At 42.1% G+C, this 15,858-nt stretch overlaps 1 protein-coding gene across 1 annotated transcript; it reads right to left on the reverse strand.

Moving 5' to 3' along the window:
• Nucleotides 1-8,132: 8,132 nt before the first annotated feature.
• Nucleotides 8,133-9,068, reverse strand: LOC130367227 (olfactory receptor 10A7-like). Its single transcript, XM_056569629.1, has one exon. The coding sequence runs from the start codon at nucleotides 9,066-9,068 to the stop codon at nucleotides 8,133-8,135; it is 936 nt and encodes a 311-aa protein (XP_056425604.1).
• Nucleotides 9,069-15,858: the final 6,790 nt, after the last annotated feature.

Below are 15,858 nucleotides of genomic sequence, written 5' to 3' on the forward strand. Positions count from 1 at the left end.
GATTTGAAAACATTTTTTTTTCCACCGGAGTATCCCTTTAAGGTCCTTAAGGGGTTAAGGTTTGCGCAGACGATATAAAAAAAGTGCAGGACTCATAAGAGGGGTGGTACTTCTGATCCTAACTTTAACCAATAGGCCAGATAAAATATAACAAATTGAGTTAAAGGGGTACTCCTCTGCTCGGCGTTTGGAGCAAACTGTTCCGAATGCTGGAGCCAACATCGGGAGCTCCTGACATCGTAGCCACGCCCCCTCAGGATGTCATGCCCCGCCCCCTCACTGCAAGTTTATGGGAGGGGGCATGACGGCTGTCATGCCCCCTCCCATTAACTTGCATTGAGGGGACGGGATGTGACGTCATGCAGGGGCGGGGTTATGACATCACAACGCAGATACAACACAGGAATAATAAAAAAAAAAATCATAACCCTTTCAATTTGACACCTACAGACTTATATGATGGCTTATTTTTTTTTTTTTTTTGCGCCACCAATTCTACTTTGTAATTAGTGTTGCTCTGGAATATTCACAATGCAAATTTTATTCACGAATATCGCATATTTGTGAATTTGCGAATATTCGCAAATATAGCACTATATATTCGTAATTACGAATATTGGTTTTATTTTTTATTTTTTTTTTCCACAGTACACATCACAGTGATCATCCCTCTCTGCTTCCAGCTTGTGGTGTAAGAAGGCTCTAATACTACTGTGTGAAATTGGCGTGCAAATTTTCGCATTTGCTAATTTTTGTATATGCTAATTTTCGCATATGCAAAAATAAAACGCGAATATTACGAATATGCGAATTTAGCGAATATATGACGAATATTCGTCCATATATTCGCGGAATATCGCAAATTCGAATATGGCCTATGCCGCTCAACACTATTTGTAATTACGTCAATCACCTATACTATGTTACTGGTTGTCATCTTTAGGAGGGGGTTAGTTTGGACATTTACAGGGTACATGTTGTGCATTCCATAGCCTTCCATAGTTTGTGTCTACTACAGGGAGTATCTATTGTTCCTCCTCCAGCCATCTCGTGTCCATGACTCTTGGACACGCTCATCCTGCTTTGGGACTCATCAGTGTCCCAGCATGTATGGGGGGGACCCCTAGTGGTGGAATTTTCTGGGGCAGTTTTCTTTAATAAACTGTGAACATTTTTTTTTAAAGAAGTATATTAGAAAAATTTTTATTTTGCCAAGATATACAACATATAAAAAGTTTTTTTTTTTTTAGTTTTTTTTTTATTTATATCTGACAGTGCCCATTTAACCCCTTAAGGACTCAGGTTTTTTCCATTTTTCCACTTTGGTTTTTTCCTCCTCACCTTTTAAAAATCATAAAACTTTCAATTTTGCACCTACAGACTCATATGAGGGCATGTTTCTTGCGCCAACAATTGCACTTTGTAATTAAATCAGTCATTTTACCAAAACATCTACGATGAAAAAAACAAACAAACAAACAAAAAAAAAAATATATATATATATCTATATATATATATATCTATATATAGATATATATATATATATATATATATATATATATATATATATATACAGTGATCCCTCAACATATGATGGTAATCCGTTCCAAATGGACCATCGTTTGTTGAAACCATCGTATGTTGAGGGATCCGTGCAATGTAAAGTATAGGACAGTGGTCTACAACTTGCAGACCTCCAGATTTTGCAAAACTACAACACCCAGCTTGCCCGGACAGCCGTTGGCTGTCCGGGCATGCTGGGAGTTGTAATTTTGCAACATCTGGAGGTCCGCAGGTTGAAGACCATTGGTAGAGGAAGTTGTACTCACGTGTCCCCGCCGCTCTTGACCGTCACCGCTCTTCACCGCTGCCCTGGATGTCGCCTTCCATCGCTGTTGCCGCGTCCCCGGGGTGTCCCCAATGCTCCGGTAAGGCCTCTGCTTCCCCGGCTACCGCGCTCTCCATCGCCGCCATCACGTCGCTACGCACGCCGCTCCTATTGGATGACGGGACGGCGTGCGCAGCGACGTGATGACGACGATGGAGAGTGCCGACGATGCAGGGGATCCCGAAGAGGAAGCGCCGGAACCCCGAGGACAGGTAAGTGATCGTCAGCGGACCACACGGGGCACCGTAAACGGCTATCCGGTGGCAGCTGAAGCAGTCTGCGCTGCCGGATAGCCGTTTATGCGATGGCCCCGACATACAAAAGCATCGTATGTTGATGCTGCCTTCAACATGCGATGGCCTCTGAGAATGATCGTATGTGGAAATGATCGTATGTCGGGGCCATCGTAGGTCGGGGGGTCACTGTACATTTGTGGGACAAATTTTCTACGTAGTGAACTTTTTGGTAAAAATGACACCTTATCTTTATTCTATAGGTCCATACAATTTAAATTATATCCGACTTATATAGGTTTGATCATAACTTCATGTACGGAAATAAATACGTTTAAAAATGTCCTCTTCTGACCCCTATAATTTTTTTATTTTTCAGCATACATGGGATGTATGGGGCTCATTTTTTTGTGCCGAGATCTAAAGTTTTTATCGGTACCATTTTTGTTTTGATGGGACTTTTTGATCGCTTTTTATAAATTTTTTTAAGGTATACAAAGTGACCAAAAATACACAATTTTTTACTTTGATTTTTATTTTTATTTACGAGTACGCCATTGACCGTGCAGTTTATTTAACATTATATTTTTATAGTTCGGACATTTACACATGTGATGATACCACATATGTTTATATTTATTTTTGTTTACAGCTTTAAGTACCTACAGTATATCAGATACATCGAGGGTGCTCCTAAGGGCATAAAGAACACATATAAACACCACAAAAAAGAGAAAAGTAACACACCTTAATGCAGTAGCACACCCCTCATAAAAAAGAATGTTGACAATAAATATCATTTAACCCCTTAACGACCACGGACGTAAATGTACGTCCTGGTTTGGCGGGACTTCCCGCACCAGGACGTACATTTACGTCCTGTGTATGACCGCGAGCATCGGAAGGGTGCTCGCGTCATACACGGCAGGTTCCAGCTTCTAGCAGCAGCCAGGGACCCGCCCGTAATGGCCGACATGGATCACGCGGATGTCCGCCATTAACCCCTCAGATGCTGTGATCAATACAGATCATGGCATCTGCGGCATTGCAGCACTTTGATTGGATGATCGGATCGCCCGCAGTGCTGCCGCGGGGATCCGGTCATCCAGCATGACGGCCGGAGGTCCCCCCACCTGGGTCCGGCCATCTCCCGGGGTCTTCTGCTCTGGTCTGCGATCGAGCAGAAGATGACCGATAATACTGAGCAGTGCTGTGTCCTATGCATAGCACTGCACAGTATTAGCAATCAAACGATTGCTATAGATAGTCCCCTATGGGGACATAAAAAGTGTAAAAAAAAAAGTTGAAAATGTAAAAAAAAAAGTTAAAAAAAGGGAAAAATCCCCTCCCCCAATAAAAATGAAAATGGTCAGTTTTTCCCATTTTACCCCCAAAAAAGCGTAACATTTTTTTTAAATAAACATATTTGGTATCGCCGCATGCGTAAAGGACCGAACTATCAAAATATAATGTTAATGATCAGGTACGGTGAATGGCGTAAACGTAAAAAAAAATTAAAAAGTCCAAAAATGCTGCTTTTTTGTCACATTTTATTCCAAAAAAAAATTAATAAAAAATTATCTGAAAGTTTTATATATACAAATGTGGTATCTAAAAAAAGTACAGATGATGGCGCAAAAAAATTAGCCCTCATACTGCCCTATATAAGGAAAAATGAAAAAGTTATAGGGCGATTTTGACTGATTTTGTACAAAAAGTTTTAGATTTTTTTAAAGCGGTACAAAAATATAAAAGTATCTAGCCATGGGTATCATTTTAATTGTATTGACCCACAGAATAAAGAACACATGTCATTTTTACCTTAAAGTGTACAGTGTGAAAACAAAACCCTCCAAAATGTGCAAAATTTTGGTTTTCATTTAAATTTCCTACCTAAAAAAATTTTTTTTGGGTCCGCCGTACATTTTATGGTAAAATGAGAGGTTTCATTACAAATTACAATTGGTCATTCAAAAAACAAGCCCTTACATGGGTCTGTAAATGGAAATATAAAAGAGTTATGGATTTTAGAAGGCGAGGAGGAAAAAACGAAAACGCAAAAATAAAATTGGCCTGGTCCTTAAGGTGAAAATAGGCTTGGTCATTAAGGGGTTAATTATAGAAAATAACTTTATTGCGCATAAGTAAATAGTACAAAATGCAAGGACAAAGAATAAAAAATGCTTAAAATGCCCAACCCATTTGGGCAACCCGAAACACTCGGTGGGGTCAAGACGGCACCATCAGCACTGTACACAACATGGATCCTGTTCACTGACAAGGCTGTCAAAGCTATCAATAGAAATATACAATGTTGGAACATTAAAGGGGTACTCCGCTGCTCAGTGTTTGGAACAAACTGTTCCGAACGCTGGAGCCAGCGCCGGGAGCTCGTGATGTCATAGCCCAGCCCATTATGGCATCACGCCTGCCCCCTCAATGCAAGTCTATGGGAGGGGGCGTGATGGCCATCACGCCCCCTCCCATAGACTTGCATTGAGGGGGCGGGATATGACATGATGAGGGGGTGGGACTATGAGTTCATGAGCTCCCGGCATCAGATCCAGCATTCAGAACCGTTTGTTCCAAACACTGAGCAGCAGAGTACCCCTTTAAGTAATGCAGAGAACAGGCAAACTCAGATGGATTCACAGGTTCAAAAGCAAATACTTATCATAAGTGGGTGTCCACACTGAAGCCCCACGCGCTGCATCACCCAGCTGGTGACTTCCTCAGTGGTAAAGTGTTCCAAACAAATGTCCTCCTTATATATATATATGTATATATATATATATATATATATATATATATATATATATATATATATATATATATATTACTAAATGTGCAAATGGCTAGCAGGTGTGAACGCAGGAATTCCCTCCCGAAACAGTACCATGATGATCATGCTTGCTATACTGGAACCGCCAGTTTCCTGTGTCCTGCTGCCGTTTGTCCGGTCACATGACTAACCTAATCACATGATCCACATGAGCTTATAGTTTATACATCAAGACATACGCATATTTTTATACTAAATATATTTACAACAATAGCAATGGCAGGCGCACAATTTACTTAGTACGTATAAATTTCATATAGGTAACAAATGACACAATACCCGATCACGTGATTCAGCTGTTCACATGACCCTGTACCAAGAATAGGTTACAGAAGCGCAATACCGGATCACATGATTCGAATAGTCACATGACCCGGTACCGAGAATAACTTGCGATACGTGCCTTTTTTTTTAAAAGATACACTGATAATAGAAATATCCACACGTGTATATCTTGCCCATTCAATGTAAACACTCTTTTTTTGAACATACAGGTTTACCCCTTAGGAAGTCACCAGTTGGAGGGGCTTCAGTGTGGACACCCACTTATCATAAGAATTTGCATTTGTACCTGTGCCTCTATCTGTGTTTGCATGTTCTCTGCATTACTTAAAGGGGTACTCCGGTGGAAAACTTTAATTTTTTAAATCAACTCTTGCCAGAAAGTTAAACAGATTTGTAAATTACTTCTATTTAAAAATCTTAATCCTTCCAGTACTTATTAAAGGCTTTATACTACAGAGGAAATGCTTTTCTTTTAGGATTTCTCTTCTGTCATGACATGTGCCATACACTTTACACAACACAATGTAACTCCAAGTCAATGACACTTCTGTAAAATTCCACTGTCCACTCAGGAAGCAACACTGATTGACAATTTATTTCACATGCTGTTGTGCAAATGGAACAGACAACAGGTGGAAATTATAGGCAATTAGCAAGACACCTCCAATAAAGGAGTGGTTCTGCAGGTGGTGACCACAGACCACTTCTCAGTTCCTTTGCTTCCTGGCTGATGTTTTGGTCACTTTTGAATGCTGGCGGTGCTCTCACACTAGTAGTAGAATGAGGCAGAGTCTACAACCCACACAAGTGGCTCAGGTAGTGCAGCTCATCCAGGATGGCACATTAATGCGATCTGTGGCAAGAAGGTTTGCTGTGTCTGTCAGCGTAGAGTCCAGAGCATGGAGGCGCTACCAGGAGACAGGCCAGTACATCAGGAGACATGGAGGAGGCCATAGGAGGGCAACAACCCAGCAGCAGGACCGCTACCTCCGCCTTTGTGCAAGGAAGAGCAGGAGGAGCACTACCAGAGCCCTGCAAAATGACCTCCATCAGGCCACAAATGTGCATGTGTCCACTCAAACGGTCAGAAACAGACTCCATGAGGGTGGTATAAGGGCCCGACATCCACAGGTGGGGGTTGTGCTTACAGCCCAACACCATGTAGGATGTTTGGCATTTGCCAGAGAACACCAAGATAGGCTAAATTCACCACTGCCGCCCTGTGCTCTTCACAGATGAAAGCAGATTCACACTGAGCACATGTGACAGACGTGACAGAGTCTGGAGATGCTGTGGGGACCCCTTGTGAGACCATATGCTGGTGGGGTTGGCCCTGGGTTCCTCCTAATGCAAGACAATGCTAGACCTCATGTGGCTGCAGTGTGTCAGCAGTTCCTGCAAGAGGAAGGTATTGATGCTATGGACTGGCCGCACATTCCCCAGACCTGAATCCGATTGAGCACATCTGGGACGTCTCGCTCCATCCACCACAGACTGTCCAGGAGTTGGCGAATGCTTTAGTCCAGTTCTGGGAGGACATCCCTCAGGAAACCATCCCCCACCTCATCAGGAGCATGCCCAGGCGTTGTAGGGAGGTCATACAGGCACGTGGAGGCCACACACACTACTGAGCCTTATTTTGACATTACATGAAGTTGGATCAGCCTGTAGTGGGGTTTTCCACTTTGATTTTGAGTGTGACTTCATATCCAGACCTCCATGGGTTTATAAATTTGATTTCCATTGATAATTTTTGGTGATTTTGTTGTCAGCGCATTCAACTATGCAAAGACGAAAGTATTTCATAAGATTAGTTCAGATTCAGATATTCATTCAGATCTTGGATGTGTTATCTTAGTGTTCCCTTTATTTTTTTGAGCAGTGTATATATTGTTCTTACTGCATAATGGGTGTCCTCAGGTGATTGTGCTGCCTTGGCCCCACCGAGTGTTTAGGGTTGCCCAAATGGGTTGGGCATTTTGAGCATTTTTAATTGTTCGTCCTTGCATTTTTTGCTATTTTATTTGCAATAAAGTTATTTTCTATAATTAAATTATATTTATTGTTAAAATTTTTCTTTCAGAGGGGTGTGCTACTGCATTAAGGTGTGCAACTTTTTTCTTTTGTGGTGTTTATATGCCATAGCATAGCATTGATCAGTTTTATCGGCGCTCCATTGCGCCAGCCTGGATCTCAGGCATGGAGCAATTGAGCGACGATCAGATGCCGAGGAGGAAGGTAGGGACCCTCTTCAGGTGTCCTCAGCTTATCTAAGGGGCCACATCTAAGGGGTTATTAGCCATGGGGCCCAGCTGTTGCTAGGTGCCGGTACCGACCTGCTATGACATGGGGACAGCGCGTGGCCCCGAGTTATAGCACGGGAGCGGGCTCAGGGTGTACAGGCACACCCTATGTCCTTAAGAGGTTAAGAACACCACCATGAATAAAAAATGGGATCTAAACTTCCTCTGAGAACTTTCTACCATTGATCCAGGACCAAAATAATGAACACCATGTAATAAGACAAAAGTGATTTGAAATTGTCTCAATGAACAAAACATTGAAATGTTGGGTCCCTGGCCAAATGCTCCTTAGATCACAAACCCATTTAGAACCAGTGGTCAATCGTCAAAAAGCGGGAGCACAAACAAAAAACACATAAATGATCATATACTTCAAGCACTGGTTAGGCAAGAATGGGTTGTCATCAGCAAGACACTGTAAATATTGAGTCTTTGCATTAACCTCAAGTTAGTGCTCATAAATGTACCTCAGTAACCATAGAAACTTCAAACTAAAAGATCTGAAAAACTAAATCTGTGTAGGTTTTAAAAGTTTTGTACAGTGGCATTGTACCTTTGTATCAAACATCTAATTAGTCTTATCAATTTTGAACAATAAGAATTATCATTTTTCGCACGGCTCTCTTGATCTCCTGGTTCCTCAGGCTGTAGATGATGGGATTCATCAATGGTGTCACCACGAGGTACAATAGAGATCTGTATTTGTTTATATGGGATGTGTTCTCATCAGATGGAGTCATGTAGACTGTGATAAGGGTCCCATAATATGCATTAACTATGATCAGGTGGGAGCTACACGTGGAGAAGGCTTTTCTTCTACCGGTATTTGAAGACATTTTAAGGATTTTGTAGAAAATACAAGCATAGGTCATAATTATAAAAGTAAATAAGAATATCATAAGGATGGAAATAATAAAGTCTTGCAATATCAGAACAGAAGTGTCTGAAGTGGCCAGTTCCACTATGGGACCAAAATCACAGAAGAAGTGATCAATGGAGTTCAAGCCACAGAAGTTAAGTTGGATTAAAACAAATAACTCACTTATTGTTAACACACTGAGTAAAAACCATGACCAAAAAACAAGCTGGAGGCAAATATCTGGACTCATCAATGAAGAATAACGTAATGGGTGGCAAATGGCCAAATATCGATCATAGGACATGACGGAGATGAGAAAACATTGAACAAATCCAAATATACCAAATAAGAACAACTGTATAATACAGCCCCAAAAGGACAAAATACCCTCCTCAGCAAGTATTGTGTCCAACATCACAGGGACAACACTGGTGGTTAGTAAGACGTCGGCTATGGATAAGTGTTTTAGGAAGAAAAACATTGGGGTTTTGAGGTGATCAATAACGGAGACCAAAAGGATAATAAGAAGGTTTCCTGCCAGTATAAATATATAAGTCAGGAGAAACACAATGAAGAGAAGAGTCCTGTACTTGTGTAGACTCCGGAACCCAAGAAGATGTATCTGAATGACCTGCGTCTCATTCTCAAAACACGTCATTTATAAGATGATGAATATCCCCCCAAAAAAAATTCCTTCTGTAATTTACGAAAATGTAGTCAGAAATGTATGTGAGAGACCTGAAATGTATCACATGACAATCATATTATCCACTGTATTCTACTTACTAATGGTTCTCCTGAGGGGTAAATTCAGCCGTAATGCGATATATAAACATTGTTCGGTCTTGTCTTTGCAAATAGTGAAAAGTCCCCAATGTTGGTGTCTTTTATAGTGTTATATAAACATAGAAGGTTCCCTCAGGGTCCTGACAAGATTATACTCAGGTGAATACAGTAAACAGATGAGACCGCTTGATGAAATTAATTGATAGTTCAGTTACACTTTAGGAGAGAGTTACTTTAACCTAATATTCCAAATAATAAATGATACATAATAATAATAATAATAATAATTATTATTATTATTATTATTACTTTTATAATTATTTTTTATTATTATTATTACTTGTATTATTATTAATTTAGTATAATTAATATTATTTATATTACTTTTATTAATATTACTACTACTATTATTATTATTACTATTATTACAACTTTTATTATTACTATTGTTATTATTATTATTATTATTATTATTGCCGCACATCTACATGTTGTACATTGATCAATTGCTTTTCAGCACAATTATAAGAACTTACATCTGGTAGTCTGTAAACTGTATAAGCCCATTTGCCACTTTATGGCCACCTGTTTCCAGTGGCTCCTTATAATAAATAAAATTGCATGGTGTCGGGTATTCATAACATAGGAAGAAGTACCCAGTGGTCCAGCAGCCCCACTACAGCTAGACCTCACCCCGGCATTTGGCCACACCTTCTCACAGACAAAGTGCCACACAGGGGCGAAAGTAGAATCACTTGGGTCCCAGGGAAAATTCTGGGCCCCGACAGTTTTTCATGCATAGGATTTACCGCTACACTGATGCTGACTATATCCAGTGTACCAAGACCAATATTACCTATAATACCGGAACAAAAAACAAGAATGTTTGTCACCTTAAAGGGGTTACTCTGAACGCTGTGTGCGGGCTTCCGTGTTCGAGGCCGCCCCCTCGTGACATCACGCCCGCCCCCTCAACGAAAGTCTATGGGACATCATGAGGGGGTGGGCGTGCTGTCACGAGGGGGCGGGCATGACGTCACGAGGGGGCGGCCTCGAACACGGAAGCCCGCACACAGCGTTCGGAGTAATAAGCTTCCGGACGCTGCGAGCGGAGCTTCGGAAGGCAGGGCAGTGGAGAACCCCTTTAAGACAAAATAAAATAGATACTCCAGACCATTACCATCACTAAGTCAGGAGAAATACAATTAAGAGAAGAGTTCTGTACTTGTGTGGACTCCGGAACCCAAGAGATGTATCTGAGTGACCTGCGTTTGATTCTCCTTGCACATAGTTGATAAATATTAGAGATGGGCGAATCGAATCTGACAAAGTCAAATTCGTTCTGAATTTCATGAAAAATTTGATTCAAACTGAATCCAAACTTTGACTCGATTCTAAATAGCACATTTCTTCATTAGCGACACCCGCTGCATTCGTCCTGTATAATGCATAGATGTGAGAGGCTTTCTCCTGTGCTCGCATCTCTGCAATGGATAGGACAATCGCAGCGGGTGTCATTCCTGCGGTCGTCTTTATCCCATCTAGATAGGTCGATTGCATCGGGTGTCAGGATTGATGCCTGCTGTGATCTGTCCTTACCTGCATATACTACTGCTCCCAACATGGAGCACACTCTGCTCCATGCTGGGAGCTGTAGTACCTGCCTTAATAGACATGGCAGCGAGTGTCACTTCTGACACCTGTTGCAATCTGTCCATTAATGCAGGTACTACAGCTCCCAGCATGGAGCAGAGTGTGCTCCATGTTGGGAGCAGTAGTACCTGCAGTTAAGGACAGTTCACAGCGGGTGTCACTCCTGACACCCGCTGCGATCATCCTTCATCCCTGAGATGTGGAGCGGCATTCTGATGAACATACTGTTCCATGATGGGAGTAGTAGTTCCTGTACTAATAGACAGATTGCCTTGGATGTAACTCCTGACACCCGATGCGATCATCTATAATATAGCAGAGATGCAGAGCGGCTCTATATAGCGCTCGCATCTCTGCGATCTACTCTGGCCACTCACCATTCATATTTCCCGCTGAGAGCTGGGATTGGCTGCCACCATCTGGCCAATCCCCACTCTAAGGAAAGATCACAGCAGGTACCAATCCTGACATCCGATGCGATTGTCCTATTTAGATGCGAGAAAGCCGCCCGCATCTATATATTTTACAGAACAAAAGCAGCGGGTGTCAGGAGTGACACCCGGGGCGATCTGTCTATTAGCACAGGTACTACTACTCCCATCATGGAACAGTCTGTTCCATGATGGGGGTAGTAGTACTACCTAAAAAATAAAATATAGAAAACACTTTTTTTAAACACATTATTAAAATATATTACTAATAAAAATTTGCAGAGAATTTATTTGGATCAAAACATAAGCTGTATGCAATCCTTGAACAACAGTTTGAGGGTGCATATTGTTGTGCGAGATGTGTGCTAGTTGTCCATTTGGAAGCCCAGATCCTGCATCTAGAGGGGCGACTGGCAACAATGAGAAGCATTAACAACATGGAGAGGAGTCTCCTGCTCACTGAGCAGGCACTCTCAGGAATAGAGGTGGGGGAGGACAGTGGGACGGAGTTGCAGGACAGTCAGGCAGTTAGCTGGGTTACAGTTAGAAAGAGGGGTAGGGGAAAAAGTGTCAGGGAGGCTAGTCCTGAACTGGCACACCCCAACAAGTTTGCCCGCTTGGCAGATGAGGGGGATGCCATTACAGAGCTAGCAGAACTGCAGCAGGATACCGCCTCTGACCGCCAGGGGGGTGTCTGCTCCAGTAAGGAGGGAGGGAGGAGTACAGGACAGGCCAGACAGGTACTAGTGGTGGGGGACTCAATTATTAGGGGGACAGACAGGGCGATCTGTCACAAAGACCGGGATCGCCGAACAGTGTGTTGTCTGCCTGGCGCACGAGTTCGGCACATCGCGGATCGGGTTGACAGGTTGCTGGGCGGGGCTGGAGAGGACCCAGCAGTCATGGTACATATTGGCACCAATGACAAAGTAAGAGGTAGGTGGAGTGTCCTTAAAAATGATTTCAGGGACTTAGGCCGCAAGCTTAAGGCAAGGACCTCCAAGGTAGTATTTTCTGAAATACTACCAGTACCACGAGCCACACCACAGAGGCAGCGGGAGATCAAGGAGGTAAACAAGTGGCTCAGAAGCTGGTGTAGGAAGGAAGGGTTTGGGTTCATGGAGAACTGGGCTGACTTTGCTGTCGGTTACCGGCTCTACCGTAGGGACGAGCTGCCCTTCAATGGGGAGGGTGCAGCTTTGCTTGGGGAGAAGATGGCTAGAAGGGTGGAGGAGTGTTTAAACTAGGGACTTAGGGGGAGGGAACCTACAGCAAAGAGGGGGAAGATAGTGTAGATAGAGAGGTGGTAATTATAAATGTACCTGGGGGTGGAGCGGAGGGAGGGGTTAGAATAGTTAATAGGAATAGGCTTCATAGGAAAATAAAACTTACACCCTTCAATCCCATTAACCTCAATAACATAAAGGATGGAAATGTAAAGTGTATGTTCACAAATGCCAGAAGCCTAGCAAATAAAATGGGGGAGCTTGAGGCCTTGATACTGGAGGAACATATTGATATAGTTGGGGTCACTGAGACATGGCTGGTGATATAGTTGGGGTCACTGAGACATGGCTGGACTCCTCGCATGACTGGGCTGTCAATCTGCAGGGGTTTACATTGTTTCGCAAGGATAGAATGAACAGAAAAGGTGGTGGAGTCTGTCTGTATGTAAGAAGTGGTATGAAAGTCAGTGTGAACGATGCCATAGTGTGTGATGATTTTGAGGAGGTGGAATCACTGTGGGTAGAATTACAAAAGGAGGGAAATACTGAAAAAATAATATTTGGGGTAATCTACAGACCCCCTAATATCACTGAAGAGATAGAAGTTCGGCTTCATAAACAAATAGAGAGGGCCGCCCGGGCAGGTACAGTGGTAATAATGGGAGATTTTAACTATCCAGATATAGATTGGGGTCCGGGGTTGGCTAAAACTACAAAGGGGCGACAATTCCTAAATTAATTGCAGGATAATTTTTTGGGCCAGTTTGTGGAGGACCCAACAAGAAGTGATGCCTTGTTTGATCTGATCATTTCCAACAACGCAGAGCTGGTTGGTAATGTAATTGTACGGGAAAACCTTGGTAATAGCGACCACAATATAGTTACTTTTGACTTAAAATGTAGAAAACAAAGACAGGCGGGGAAGGCAAAAACATATAACTTTAAAAAGGCAAATTTCCCTGGGCTGAGAGCTGCACTACAGGACATAGACTGGGGGGAGGTGTTCTCAAATACTGATACAGAAGGTAAATGGGACATCTTTAAATCAACTCTAAATAACTATACAGCTAAATATATACCAAAGGGGATCAAATATAAACGATTAAAACTAAATCCTACATGGCTGACACATGATGTTAAAAGAGCAATAAACAACAAAAAAATAGCCTTCAAAAAATACAAATCTGATGGGTCAGCGATAACATTTAAACAGTACAAGGAGCTTAATAAAATCTGTAAAAATGTAATAAAAACAGCAAAAATTCAAAACGAGAGACAGGTGGCCAAAAAAAGCAAAACTAATCATAAATATTTTTTTAGATATATAAATGCAAAAAAAACAAGGACAGAGCATGTAGGACCCCTTAATAATGATAATGGGGAGGTTGTCTCAGGCGATCAAGAGAAAGCAGAGCTACTGAATGGGTTCTTTAGTTCTGTATATACTATGAAAGAAGGAGCTGACATTGGCCAGGTCAGTGCTGGTAACACATCATGTAAAGGTCAGTGCTGGTAACACATCATGTAATGTACTGAACTGGCTTAATGTAGAGATGGTACAAGGTAAGTTAAGTGATATAAATGTAAGCAAATCCCCAGGGCCGGATGGACTACACCCAAGAGTTCTTAGAGAGGTAAGTTCAGTAATATCTGTACCCCTGTTCATGATATTTAGAGATTCTCTGGTGTCTGGTATTGTGCCAAGGGACTGGCGCAAGGCGAATGTGGTGCCAATCTTCAAAAAGGGCTCTAGGTCTTCGCCAGGCAATTATAGACCGGTAAGTTTAACGTGCATTGTGGGTAAATTGTTTGAAGGACTTATAAGGGATTACATACAGGAATACATAGGGGATAATAGTATTATAAGTGATAGCCAGCATGGGTTTACTAAGGATAGAAGTTGTCAAACCAATCTAATTTGCTTTTATGAAGAGGTGAGTAGAAGCCTTGACAGAGGAATGGCTGTGGATATAGGGGGAGATTTATCAAAGGATTTAGACTGGTTTTTCTTGTCTAAATTTGTCGCACAGAAAGTCGCAGTCTAAATCTGTGCGACTTTTCTGCGACTTTTGCTCTAGAGGATTTTTAGAACATGATGCATGCAAGTCTATTTTAGACTGAAATGCATTGAAAAATGCATTGGTGCTGAATTTATCAAGTGCGACTTTTCAGCGACAAGTCGCATAGGCTGAAAGTACGCCGAAATGTCAGACCATGTTGGAGCAGGTTTAAATATAGACTAAAGCATAGATCATGCAGTCTGTGCACAGAATTTATCAAGAGCTGTGCGCCATTTGATAAATTAGGTGCACAATAGACCAGACTAACCCTCTGTAGTTTGGTCTATATTGATGCGGGACATAGACAACTTTGATAAATCTCCCCAACAGTGTTTCTGGATTTTGCCAAAGCATTTGATACTGTCCCTCATAGACGTCTGACAGGTAAGTTAAGGTCTTTGGGTTTGGAAATTTTAGTTTGTAACTGGATTGAACACTGGCTCATGGATCGTACCCAGAGAGTGGTGGTCAATGATTCGTACTCTGATTGGTCCCCGGTTATTAGTGGTGTACCCCAAGGTTCAGTACTGGGCCCGCTGTTGTTTAATTTATTTATCAATGATATAGAGGATGGTATTAACAGCTCTGTATATAGAGGGGGGCTGTGTATATAGAGGGGGGCTGTGTATATAGAGGGGGGCTGTGTATATAGAGGATGGTATTAACAGCTCTGTTTCCATCTTTGCAGATGACTCCAAGCTTTGTAGCACGGTGCAGTCTATAGAGGATGTGCATAAGTTACAAGATGACTTGGATAGACTAAGTGTCTGGGCATCCACTTGGCAAATGAGGTTCAATGTGGATAAATGTAAAGTTATGCATCTGGGTACTAATAACCTGCATGCATCGTATGTCTTAGGGGGGGATTAAACTGGCAGAGTCACTGGTAGAGAAGGATCTGGGTGTACTTGTAGATCACAGACTACAGAATAGCATGCAATGTCAGGCTGCTGCTTCCAAAGCCGGCAGGATATTGTCATGTATCAAAAGAGGCATGGACTCAAGGGACAGGGACATAATACTCCCCCTTTATAAAGCATTGGTACGGCCTCACCTGGAATATGCAGGTTCAGTTTTGAGCACCTGTCCATAAAAGGGACACTGCGGAGTTGGAAAGGGTGCAGAGACGCGCGACTAAACTAATATGGGGCATGGAACATCTTAGCTATGAGGAGCGATTAAAGGAGTTACAATTGTTTAGTCTTGAGAAGAGACATTTAAGGGGGGATATGATAAACGTATATAAGTATATTAACCCCTTAAGGACCCAGCCCAAATATACCTTAAGGACC

This window comes from Hyla sarda, chromosome 4 (genome assembly GCF_029499605.1).
Source record: "Hyla sarda isolate aHylSar1 chromosome 4, aHylSar1.hap1, whole genome shotgun sequence".
NCBI classification, from domain to species: domain Eukaryota; kingdom Metazoa; phylum Chordata; class Amphibia; order Anura; family Hylidae; genus Hyla; species Hyla sarda.

Coding starts and splice junctions, on each gene's coding strand:
- LOC130367227 (XM_056569629.1), bottom strand. CDS start 9,068: ATGACGTGTTTTGAGAATGAGACGCAGGTCATTCAGATACATCTTCTT.